At 38.5% G+C, this 13,483-nt stretch overlaps 1 protein-coding gene across 3 annotated transcripts in view; it reads right to left on the reverse strand.

Annotated features, from left to right (window-relative positions):
* Positions 1-13,483, reverse strand: part of ZMYM4 (zinc finger MYM-type containing 4) — a 204,311-nt gene that overhangs the window by 91,222 nt on the left and 99,606 nt on the right. Inside the window, exons 1-3 of one of the 3 annotated variants that reach the window (XM_023727250.1) lie at positions 4,984-5,112; positions 3,278-3,323; positions 1,334-1,448 (exon numbers count right to left, since the gene is read on the reverse strand). Coding sequence is in view for 2 of the 3 variants with exons in the window: in XM_023727249.1 (XP_023583017.1) it covers positions 3,278-3,323; positions 4,984-5,001 (64 nt within the window). In the remaining variant the exon portion in view is untranslated. Of the gene's footprint in view, positions 1-1,333; positions 1,449-3,277; positions 3,324-4,983; positions 5,113-13,483 lie in introns of those variants that run through there. The other 2 variants (XM_023727249.1, XM_004371958.2) reach the window with 2 other exon arrangements.

A 13,483-nucleotide genomic window follows, 5' to 3' on the forward strand; every position in this document is an offset into this window, starting at 1 on the left:
TGCAGAAAGCCAGAAGGTCCCTGGATTCCTGACAAGCACAAGTCATCTAATCACCTGGGCTTCTTTTATATGAGAAATAAATTTCTACCTTGTTTCTATTACACATACCAAAAACCCAAACCCACTGCTATTGAGTTGATTCCGACTCACATTGACCCTACAAGACAGAGCAGAACTGCCTCATATGGTTTCCAAGGCTGTAATCTTTACCAGAGCAGACTACTACATCTTTCTCCTGAAGAGTGGCTGGTGGGTTTGAACTGCTGACCTTTTGGGTAGCAGCCGAGCACTTAACCACTGCACCACCAGGGCTCCATCTCTATTATACATAGTTGAACCTAATTTCCTAACTAGTACAGTTATTACCAGAATTTTTTAAACATAACACAGTACATTTAAGTTTTTAGCAAATAAACTGGTACATGACAAGTAATCAAAATAATACGAATAATTTTTAAGTCCAACTATTAACTTCATGAAGAAATCAGAACTGCTCTTATTTTTCCCTTGAAGTAGTCGAGTCTGTTATATTCAATGATCTTATTCTATCAGTAAGAAAAGTAAGCACTGGTGAATGACCAATTGGCTACCTCAGAGCCATTTAATGAATACAAGTCCTTGATTTAAGGAAGCAGCTATCTGAATGCATTAAAGAAATAAAGTTTCCCTATTCTATTTGAACTTCTTCCAAATTTCACATAAACTAGCAATGGTTAGCAAACATGAATTAAAATAATCCACAATATCAGTGAGTTTCTTTATCACCATGTGTCTTGAAAACTGCACAGCACGAATTCTGCTGATAACTGATGAACTAGAAGTTGGATGACAACTTTTCCTTCTCTTTTGACTTGATAAAACTGTTGAAGCCTTTTTTTTTTTTTTTTTAAACTCTTTCACTGCATCTTTGAAAAGACAACTTGGCTCTTCTATGTTTACAGCAAATTTCCCAAATTCCTCACTGATGATTAGGTTCCTCCAGTTTATATGTGCCAATAATTAGATAATATATTTTACTGAAAGTCTCAGAAGGGCTATACCCCAGGATGGCTGAATTTGATCTACAAAGATATACGTGAAGCTCCAAGTCCTGCTGGTCTTAGACAATGAGTATATGGTGAAGTATTACACTAGACATTTTTAGACAGTTGTCTGAGATAGAGTGAATCCCTTTCTTTTTTCTGGACATAGCAAAGGGGTAGGCCTCCAATGACCATCTTTGGAACCAGAGACTTCTGAACACTGTCTACATAACTGTTGTTGTTAGTTGCCAGAGAGTCGACTTGGATCATAGTGACCCCACACCTACATAAAATTAAAAGCTTGCTGTTACCTCTCCTAGATAGGTGTCTATGCTCTGAATCCTCTTCTTGGAGAGGCCAGTCTGTCCTCTAAGCTAGTCACTTCTCCATCTCCAGAGCTTCCAAAATCCCCTTAGTAATGAGCTACTAGAAAGAAGGAGATAAAGAATAATCTTTATTGTACCACTGCACCCAATATTTGGTATAAAACCGCTGCTTGTAAACCTCCAGCCTAAAAATATTTGAGGGACTGGAGCAGAAAAGTACGATATATCAGCAACATAAAACTCAAATGTTGGATGTAGGGCCCCAAGTACAGCAGCTTGGTTACCACTTTAAGATTCCTGCTGCCATTCTGAGATTGTTGTTACTGTAATATCCATAAACAAAGCATCCATTTAAAATCTTCATTAGAAAGCTATTTGATTCACTTCTATTATCAGTATACAACCTTAACCAGACATGTGCCCAGAAGCAGGTATTCAGGAATTGTTTGGTAAAAGTGAGAAGTAGTGGCAGAAAGGTATCTTCTAATAGCCATGCTATCTAACCCTACTTCCCTGACCACAGATAAGGTGATCAAAGATGAACATCAGATTCAAGCTGCCCAATCATAATCTTTCCCTTAAGAGCCTGAAATTTAAAATGGATATACAGAAAGAAAGTTATTAGGGCATAATCACCTTCTGGCAGTATTCTAGAGAAGGGTCCATTATCTCCTTCTGCTGAATTCCCTGAAGGAAACTTGCTATTTATCTCCTCCCCTAATTCTGTGAAATACCCCAAACAGAGGTCGAAAAGTTTCTTTTGGGTAAACTAGCTAGTCTTTTTTGATGCTTGCAACTAAAAGGACATTCAATAACTAAATCCACTGAAAATCAGGACAGCTGTCACCTCTCAATATAAAGTTACAGAAAGTCAGACTGTAGTCTTAAAAAAAAAAACAAAAAAAAAACCTGTTATCATTCAAAAATCTTACCAAACTAACTCCAAAAAGAAATAAAGTACTCATAGATCCTACTGATGGAAGTAAGCTTAAAAAATAAAAAGGAATGTACACTCCCTTTGACTCAGGAATTCTGCTTGATGAAATGTATCCTTTAGAAACACTCACACAACATCCTGTGATGATTCATCAATTCTACTCTTAGAATTTATCATACAGAAGCACTTCAACAAGTATACAAAGATGGGCCTAGAAACATATATTCAATATTGTGTATAACAGTAAAAGACTGTAAATAATTTAAGCACGTACAAAAAAAGGAAACTGGCTACAGTACATCCGTACAATAAAATAATGAGTAGCCATTAGAAAGAACACAATAGGTCTATATCCACTGACACAGATATCTATGCAGTTGAGTGAAAAAAGCAAGAATATTCAAATGATCCCTAAACATATAATCAATACCCATCCACCATAATATATACACATATATACACATTCACAGAAAAAAGTCTGGAAAGATATATTTAAACCTTTAAAATTGGTTATCTTTGGAGACTGGTAATGACAAAGGCTTTTATTTTCTACTTTATTTCTGTATTGTACAACTGAATGTATTACTTTTATAATCATAAGAAACAAATTTTAAGAAAATCATGTAAAATGGAAAGGATCTAAAGGGAAAATTAAGAGATCCTATAAACAAAGTAGAAATGTTTATTAACTGATAGTAAATAAAGTATGATCTCTATCATGATTCACATATACACAAAGTATGGCTATATTTTAACACATTAATGACTGTGTGAATAAAATCTTTATTTAAAAATAGAGAGAGTAATACTCCTACAATATTGAGCAACCTGCTGAAAATGCTAACAGACAGGATGTGTTAATATCTAGACCAAATAAAATTGGACCATAATATAAATCAGCCCTTACTAAACACTGTAATTGTTAAATGCTCTATCTAGACTTATACTGATTATCTATTTAAAGGTATTTCTTTTCTCAAAATAGTACTTACAGTTCTCTACAATTTCATCAAAAACCGCACCAGTTTTCTGCTCAAACTGAAAAAAATGAGAAAAAAGTAACAGTATTATTATATCTATCCTACTTTTTGGTGTCCCCCTAACCCCCAGAAGCTGTAATTTTCAACCAGAAATATACAAATACTCAACAATATAAACAGAGTAACACTGCCAAATAGAGTAAAATAAATTTTAGGATAGGGAGATTAATGGTGATGGGAAAATTGCATTAATTAAGGGTCGGGTTGCAAGGTCAATTAATGTAATTGCAGTCAGTAAGTTTTACACCTGTAAAAAGTTGAATTGCCAAAGGTTATGTGATAGATATGTTTACAACAACAACAACAAAAGAGTGGCTGCTGGGGCTGCTTATGTACAACCAAATACCTCATGGGATTTGGTTCCTTGGTTTGGAGGTTTAGGGTTATGGTTTCATGGAACATCCCAGTTAACTGGCCTAATAATGTGTTTAGTGCTTCCATTCTACCTCCTAGTTCGCTGTGAAGTGCCTGAGGTCTTAAAAGCTTGCAAGTGGCCATCCAAGGCACAATTGTTCTCTATTCACCTGGGGCAACAGAGGAAGGAGGAGAGTCAGAAATAGGAGAAGGATATGGAATGTGTGCCTAATTGCCTCCTTGAACAAGTGCCTCCTTTGTTATGAGACCAGAAAAACTGTCTGATGCCCAGCTACCATTACTGAACATTTTGATAAAAGATTTCATAGAAAAACCCTGATCAAAACAGGGGAAAAGGCAAAAAAGAATGTCAAATTCTCATGGACTCCAGACTTCCTGAAACCAAGGAGGATGGATGAACCCCTGAAACAACTGCCCTGAGATAATCTTTAACCTTAAACCACAAATATCCCCTGAAGTCTTCTGAAAACCAAAGAACAGTTTAGCTAGTTACTAGTAAAAAAAGGTCTGCCTTAAGAATTACGCTCTTTTAAGAACTATCTATAAGGGATCAAACTGACAACAGCAACTCCAAAGATTAGACAGGAATCTTAGGAGGAAGTGAGTTTATGTTAGTAAGAGAGGAACAACTCAGAAAAGGAGAGTGAGAATGGTTGCACAACTTGAAGAATGTAATCAATGTCACTGAATTGTACATGTAGAAATTGCTAAACTGGTGTATGTTTTGCTGTGTATATTGCCAACATCAACAATAAAATAAAAAAAGGAAAAATGTAAAAAAAAAAAAAAAGAATTTTTTTTTAGGAGCAACAAAAGTTCTCAGGCTAAAACTCCCAAACAACAAACCAAGAGATAAACCACATTCTCTCATTATGAAAAATTACTTTTTTTAAAAATCAGTTTTACATAAAAAAAGGATCATACATATTTACAATAATAATAATGATATTAATAATAATAATCACAGTCAACACTTATGCACTAGACAGGGAATAGCACTTATTAAGAACTATGTAAAATTTATAATCAAAATTCAACAATTAGATGCAACAGCTTCTGCTTTGAGGCTAAACCAAGAAATCTACTGCTGTTTAAATGAAAGTGAGCCATGTTACAGGGATGGTTCCTACAGAGTATATCAGGGCCTAAGACAGAAGCAAAGACAAGTCCGAGGTAATTCCAGACCATTTAAACAAACAGAAGGGGTGGGGGGGATAAGCAACTAAACCTAGGAATTAAATACACTAGCCTGCTTCAACACAAGTCTTTAAAGGCCTCCTTACTTTCGCAAGCATGAGCATTTCAGCCTCCTTCTTGCCAGCCTACTACTCATCAATCAAGAAAAAACACAAGGGAGGCGGGGCGAAGATGGTGGAGTAGTCAGACATTTCCAGTGGTCCCTCTTACAACAAAGACCTGAAAAAACAAGTGAATCGATTATGTATGATAAGCTAGGAATCCTGAACATCAAAGGCAAAGTTGAGGAATCAAATTGCGTGGCAGTGGGAGGGGGAACAGTTCAAGAGCTGCTAGGAGTTATCAGACCTGACCCGGCAGGAGCCGGCGCCCTGTGGGCCAGATAGGCTGGCATGCATGGCCAGACAAGCGGTGGCGTTCAGGACGCGTTTTCCACGTCAGGAGAGACTGAGTGGTGGAGAGTCTGCTCAGGCCTCCAGAGCCAGTGAAAACCAGCATACAATCAGCAAAAGGTTAAGTACATGCGTTTAACCTACCGGGAGGATCAAAAAACACCCCGTTTGATAAGAACGTATCTCCCATTTACCTGCTCCCTCCCCGCTCTGCACCAGTTCCAACCCATCTTCAGCGAACGCCACATGCCCTGGGTCGGAAGTAGGACCCATCATGCCCTGAGCCATTCTACTGGCCTTAGAGAAGGAAGAAATTAACAGGAAAAAATAATCTGCCAGCTCACCTAATCTGGGAACTCAGGGCAGACACAGCTCCTTTGCCTAGGCAGAGGCAGAAAGGGTCCACAGGTTTTGAACGTCCTTCACCCGGGTATAGACTTGTGTGGGCTAATTTCAACAGTGTAGGCCCTCATTAGCACAGTACAACAGAGTATATAACTGAAGCCTAACACCAACTGTCACTTATATGGGGGAATGGGAGGTTGGTGACATTTGACACCACTCTGCCCATTAAGCAGGGTCCTCACCTACCCACACCAGTGGCCTGAGGACTGGTGGCTCCACCCATGCCACCTAGCCAACTGCAACAGGGGTCCAAGAATAAGTGGTGTCTCCCACTACTTACAGCCAACAGCAATGGGTGTCCACAGCCTGGCTACAAAACCCACCCACCTGTGCACTCTATGGAACAGGAACATGCTTTCCTCCCAGACACTCAGGGGAAGCTGTCAGCCCCCTGCATTACTCAGTGTATGACTTCCTACTACAGCCAGATACCTGTGCCTACTCCGCTCATCCCTGCCCATCTAGGACTGAAGGTGAGAGCCTACACCACACACTGGGTGACTGACTACCTGGACATCTAACCTGAATCTTTACAAGAAAAGTAAATGGACTCCTGGGCTCACATACCTAGTAACAGATTTAGCCACCTAGTGACAGGATGTTAGACCTTCAAAGGCGTCAATAATCAAACTAGCTCACAAAAGCAGCCTATTTGGGCATATTAAAAACAAAAAAACAAAAAAAACCAAGAAGCTAGGACACACGAAGCAAACATAAAATAAATAAATAGAATAACTTACTGAAGGCTCATAAGCAACAGTCAATATCAAATCTCATAAAAAGGCAGACCATACTGCCTTCAACAAGCTCCCAAAACAAAGATTCAAAATATTTTCTGGAGAAAGGGAACTTCTTGGAATTACCAGAGGTAGAACACCAAAGATTAATATACAGAACTCTTCAAGAGATCAGAAAGGAGATTAGGCAAATACAGAATAAGCCAGGGAACACAAAGACAATGCAACAGAGGAACTTAAGAAGATTAGAGAAGAACACAATGACATATTTAACATGCAGCAAGAACTCATAGACAGACAATAAACAGAAATCCAGAATATTAAGAATAAAATTTCATAATTAGAGGACTCAACAGACGGACACAGGAGCAGAACTGAGGCAGTGGAAGTCAGAATTAGTAAGACTGAAGATGAAGCACAACTTATTTGAGGAAAAATCAGATAAAAGAATTTTAAAAAGTGAAGAAATCCTAAGAATCAGATGGGATTCTTTCAAGAGAAGTAAACTACAAGTGTCTGGAGTACTAGAATGGGGGGTGGGGGGGGATAACAAAAAACAGAGAGAGAATTGTTGAAGATTTCTTGGCAGAAAAACTTACCTAATATTGTGAAAGATTAGAAGATATCTATCCAAGATACTCATCGAACCGCACAAAAGCTGTATCCCAAAAGAAAGTCACCAAGACATATTCTAATCAAACTTGCCAAACAAAAGATAAAAAGAGAATTTTAAAACCAGCTAGGATAAATGAAAAGTCATCTACAAAGGAGAGTCAGTAAGACTAACCTCAGACTACTCAGCAAAAACCATGCAGGCAAGAAGGCAATGGGATGACATATATAAAATCTAGAAGGAAAAAAATTGTCAGCCAAGGATTACATATGCAGCAAAATTGTCTCTCAAATATGACGGCGAACATGGGGCATTTCCAAATGAATAGAAGTTTAGAGAATCTGTAAAAACCAAACCAAAATTATAAGAAATATTAAAGGGAGTCCTCCAGTTAGAAAATCAATAACATCAGATAACAACCCAAGACTAGAACACAGGACAGAGCAACCAGATAGTGAAGTCACAAAAATAAATCAAAGCTAAAACACTGAAAATAGGGAAATGGAAAAAGATGACCACATTAAAACAAAAAAGAGGGTCTAAAAAATGTAGTGACAGAGCTTTCATATGGAAAGAAAAACAAGGCGAATAAAGAAACAAAAGAGCAGTTTAAACTTAGAAACACAGGGGTAAATATTAAGGTAACCACGAAGGAAACTAACAATCCTACACATTAAAACAAAAAACAAGAAAAACATAAAGACTCAGCAAATACAGAATCGACAAGAACGAAAAAGACGAAAAGATAAAACATAGAAAAAAACGACTCAGCACAGAAAATTAAGTGGAAGAAAGAAAATATCAAAAACATAAAAAAAGACATCAAAATGACAGCACTAAACGCATACCTATCAATAATTACACTGAATGTAAATGGACTAAATGTGCAAATAAAGAGACAGAGAGTAGGAGAATGGAGAAAAAACCACGATTCATCTATATGCTGCCTACAAGAGACACACTTTAGACTTAAACACACAACCTAAAACTCAAAGGATGCACAAAGATATGTCAAGCAAACAAAAATCAAAAAACAGCAGGTGTAGCAATATTAATTTCTGAAAAAATAGACTTTAAAGTAAAACCCACCACAAAGGATAAGGAAGCACACTATATAATGATAAAAGGGTCAATATACCAGAAGGACATAACCATAAGTACTTACACACCCAACAACAGGGCTCCAAAATACACAGAACAAACTCTAACAACACTGAAAAGGTAGACAGCTCCACAACAGTAGTAGGAGACTTCAACACACCACTTTCGGTGAAGGACACGACATCCCGAACGAAGCGCCATAAAGACACGGAAGATTTAAATGCCACAATCAACCAACTTGACCTTACAGACATATACAGCACACTCCACCTAACAGCAGTCAAGTATATATTCTTTTCCAGTGCACATGAAATATTCTCCAGAACAGACCACATATTAGGCCATAAAGCAAGCCTTAACACAATCCAAAGCATCAAAATATTACAAAGCATCTTTTCTGACCATAAAGCCATAAAAGTGGAAATCAGTAACAGAAAAACCAAGCAAAAAAAAATCAACCACACAGAAAGTGAACAACATCTGGCTCAAAAACTACCGGGTTATAGAAGAAATTAAGGACAGAATAAAGAAATTCACAGAACCAAATGAGAATGAAAGCACATCCTGTCAGAACCTTTGGAACACAGCAAAAGCAGTATTCAGAGGTCAATTTATAAGTGCACACATCTGAAAAGAAGATAGGGCCAAAATCAAAACACTAACCCTAAACCTCGATCAAATAAGAACAACATCAAAAGAAGCCCTTGGGGACAAGAAGAAAGAAATAATAAAAATTAGAGCAAATTAAACACAAAAACATCTGAAAGCGTTAACAAGACCAGGAGACGGGGCCAAGACAGCAGAGCAGTCACACGTTTCTGGTGGACCTTCTTACAACAAAGAACCGAGAAAACAAGTGAGTTGACTATATATGGCAATCTGGGAGCTCTGAACATCAAAGGCAGAGGTGAGGAACTGGACTGAGAGGCAGAGAGATGGGGAGACGGCTTAGAAGCAGTGAGGAGTTGCAAGACCTGACCAGCGAGAGCCTGAGCCCTTCAGGCCTGATCAGCTCAGGGGGTGACTTGATGAGGCAGGCAAGCAGTGGTGCTCGGGAGGTGTGTTTCCCCCACCGGAAGAGACCCAGCGCCACAGCGTCTACACGGCCAACCAGAACCAGTAAGCAGCAGACCTGAATCAGCGAAAGATAAGTAACTGCCTACGGACACCAGCGTGAATCAAACACACCACCCTTAAGGAAAAACCTCTCTCCCATTTACCTCCTTGCTCTCTGCTCTGCACTGGGTCCTGGACTGCCTTCGGAAACTGCCGAGTTCCCTGGGCCAAAAACATAATCCATCAAGCGTCCAGAGCCATTCTCCCAGCCTTGGAGAGTGAACAAATAAATAAAGAGGGGAAAAACTAAACTGCTGGCTACCCTAAGCCAGGAACCCAGGGTAGGCACAGTTCCTTTGCCTAGGCACAGGTATAAGGGATCCACAGATTTTGAGGGCCTTTCCCCCTGCATAGACTTGTGTGGGCCCAACAATGTAGGCCCTTATTACCGCAATACAAAAGGGTATATACCTGAAGTTTAATTTCAACTGTTTCAGCTGTGAAGTGGCAGGTTCTTGATTATTTGACACTGCTCTGCCCATTAAGCAGGGTCTTCACCTACCCACATGCGGGGCCTGAGGACTGGTGGTTCCACCCACACCACCTAGCCACCTGCGAGAGGGGCACATGAATAAGAAGTGCCCCCCCCCAGTCCTTACAGCAGACAGCATCAGGTGCTCATAGTCCAGTTGCAAAACCCACCAACCTACGTGCTCCTGGGAATGGGGACATACTTTCCTCCTGGACACCCAGGGGCAGCCGTCAGCCCCCTACCTTGCTCAGAGCGTGTCCCCCAACTGCAGCCAGATGTCTGTGCCTACACCAATCACCCATGCCTGTCTAGGATTGTAGGTGAGTGACTACACCACACACTTGGTGGCTATCTATCTGGGCACCTAAGCTGAATCCATACAGGAAAAGTGGGCAGACTCCTGAGCTCACATACCTAGTAACAGATCTAACCACCTGGTGACAAGACATTAGAGCTTCAAAGCTGCCAATAATCAAACTAGCTCAGACGAGCAGCCTATTTGGGCTTATCAAAACAAAATAAGAAGTTAGGACACAGGAAGCAAACATAAAGTAAGTAAATATAATAATTTATTGATGGCTAGGAGAAACAGTCAATATCATATCACATAAAGAGGCAATCCATGATCACTTCAGCAAGCTCACGAAATAAAGAATCCAGAAATTTTCCAGAGGAGGAAAATTTCATGGAAATACCAGAGGCAGAATACAAACGATTAATATACAGAACTCTTCAAGAGATTACGAAGGAAATTAAACAAATCACAGAACATGCAATAGAGGAAATTAAAAAGATTAAAGGAGAGTGTAATGACAAATTTAACAGGTTGCAAGAATCCATAGAGAGACAGCAATCAGAAATCCAGTAGATTAACAATAAAATTTCAGACTTGGACAACTCAATAGAAAGTCACAGGAGCAGAACTGAGGCAATGGAAGTCAGAATTAGTGAGATTTAAGATAAAGCAATTGACACCAACTTACCTGAGGAAAAATCAGATAAAAGGGTTAAAAATAACGAAGAAACCGTAAGAATTATGTGGGACTCTATCAAGAGGAATAACCTGTGAGTGACTGGAGTACCAGAACAGGGCACGGGGCGGGGAGGGGGATAAACAGAAAATACAAAGACAATTGTTGAATATTTGGTGCCAGAAAACTTCCCCGGTATCATGACAGATGACAAGATATCTATCCAAGATGCTCATCGAACCCCGCATAAGGTAGGTCACAAAAAAAAATTCACCAAGACAAATCATAATCAACTTTGACAAAACCAAAGATACAGAGAATTTTAAGAGTGCTAGGGATAAACGAAAAATCATCTACAAAAGAGAGTCAATAAGACTAAGCTTGGACTACTCAGCAGAAACATGCATGCAAGAAGGCAATGGGATGACATATATAAAGCCATGAAGGAAAAAAACTGCCAGCCAAGAATTATATATCCAGTAAAACTGTCTCTCAAATATGATGGCAAAATTAGGGCATTTCCAAATAAACAGAAGTTTAGGGAATTTGCAAAAACCAAACCAAAATTACAAGAAATACTAAAGGAAGTCCTCTGGTTAGAATATCAGTAACATCAGATAACAACATAACAACGCAAGACTAAAACACAGAAGAGAGCAACCAGAGATCAACCCAGATAGGGAAGTCATAAAAGTAAATCAAAGCTAAAACACTGAAACTAGGGCAACAGATGTCAACATGTAAAAAATGACAATATTCAAACAAAAAAGAGGGACTTAAAAAATGCAGACACAGATTTTGCATATGGAGAGGAAGTCAAGCTAATAAGAGGAAACAAAAGACTGGTATAACATCAGAAAAATGGGGGTAAATATTAAGGTAACCACAAAGGAATCTAACAATCCTACAAGTCAACATAAAAAACTAGGAAAATATGAAGACTCAGCAAACACAAAATCAACAACAATGAAAAAGATGAAAATACATACAGAAAAACGACTCAGCACAGAAAATTAAGTGGAACAAAGAAAACTGTGAACAACACACACAAAAAGACATCAAAATGACAGCACTAAACTCATAGCTATCAACAATTACGCTGAATGTAAATGGACTAAACGTACCAATAAAAACAGAGAGGGGCAGATTGGATTAAAAAACACGATCCGTCTATATGCTGCGTACCAGAGACACACCTTAGACTTAAAGACACAAACTAAAACTCAGAGGATGGAAAAAAATATATCAAGCAAACAATACTCAAAAAAGAGCAGGAGTGGCAATATTAATCTCTGACAAAATACACTTTAAGGTAAAATGCACCATAAAGAATAAGGAAGGACACTACATAATGATTAAAGGGTCAATACACAAGGAGGACATAACTATAATAAATATTTACACACCCAACGACTGCGCTCCAAAATACATAAAACAAACTGAACAGCACTGAAAAGAGAGATAGACAGCTCCACAACAGTAGCAGGAGACTTCCACACACCACTTTCAGAGAGGGACAGAACATCCAAAAGGTAGGTAAACAAAGACACAGAACAGCTAAAGGCTACAAGCAACCAACTTGATCTCATAGACATATACTGAACACTCTACCCAACAGCAGCCAAATATACTTTCTTTTCCAGTGCACATGGAACATTCTCCAGAACAGACCACATATTAGACCATAAAGCAAGCCTTAACACAATCCAAAGCATCGAAATACTACAAAGCATCTTTTCTGACCACAGAGCCATAAAAGTAGAAATCAACAACAGAAAAACTCAAAAACTACTGGGTTACAGAAGAAATTAAGGATGGAATAAAGAAATTCACAGAATCAAAGGAGAATGAAAACAAATCCTACCAGAACTTTTGGGACACAGCAAAATCAGTGCTCGGAGGTCAGTTTACAGTGATAAATGCACACATCCAAAAAGAAGAAAGGGCCATAATCAAAACAGTAACCCTACTACTGGAACAAGGAGAAAGAGAGCAGCCAAAGAAGCCCTCAGGCACCAGAAGAAAGGAAATAATAAGAATTAGAGCAGAAATAAATAAATACAGAAGAGAAAAACAACTGAAAGAGTTAACAAGACCAAAACATGGTTCCTTGAAAAGATCAACAATATCAATAAACCACTGGCCAAACTGACAAAAGAAAAACAGGAAAGGAAGCAAATAACCTGTATAAGAAATGAGATGGGTGATATCACAACAGACCCAACTGAAATTAAAAGGATCAGAATACTATGAAAAATTGAAAAACTTGAAAACCTAGAGGAAATGGACAAATGTCTAGAAACTGACTACCTACCTAAACTAACAAAAACAGAGGTAGAACAACTAAATAAACCCATGACAAATGAAGATATTGAAACGGTAATTAAAAAGCTCCCAACAAAAAAATCTCCGGGCCAATGGCTTCCCTGGAGAAATCTACAAAACTTTCAGAGAAGAGTTAACACCACTACTACTACAGGTATTTCAGAGCATACAAAAGGATGGAATACTCCCAAACTCGTTCTATGAAGTCAGCATAATCCTGATACCAAAACTAGGTAAAGACACCACAAAAAAAGAAAATTACAGATCAATGTCCCTCATGAACATTCACGCAAAAATCCTCAACAAAATTCTAGCCAATAGAATTCAGCAACATATCAAAAAAATAATTCACCATGATCAAGTGGGATTTCTACCAGGTAGGCAGGGATGGTTCAACATTAGAAAAACAATGTAATCCATCACATAACTAAAAGACAAGAACCACATTATCTTA

The sequence above is a fragment of the Trichechus manatus genome, unplaced genomic scaffold (assembly GCF_000243295.1).
Source record: "Trichechus manatus latirostris isolate Lorelei unplaced genomic scaffold, TriManLat1.0 scaffold00015, whole genome shotgun sequence".
Taxonomy (NCBI): domain Eukaryota; kingdom Metazoa; phylum Chordata; class Mammalia; order Sirenia; family Trichechidae; genus Trichechus; species Trichechus manatus.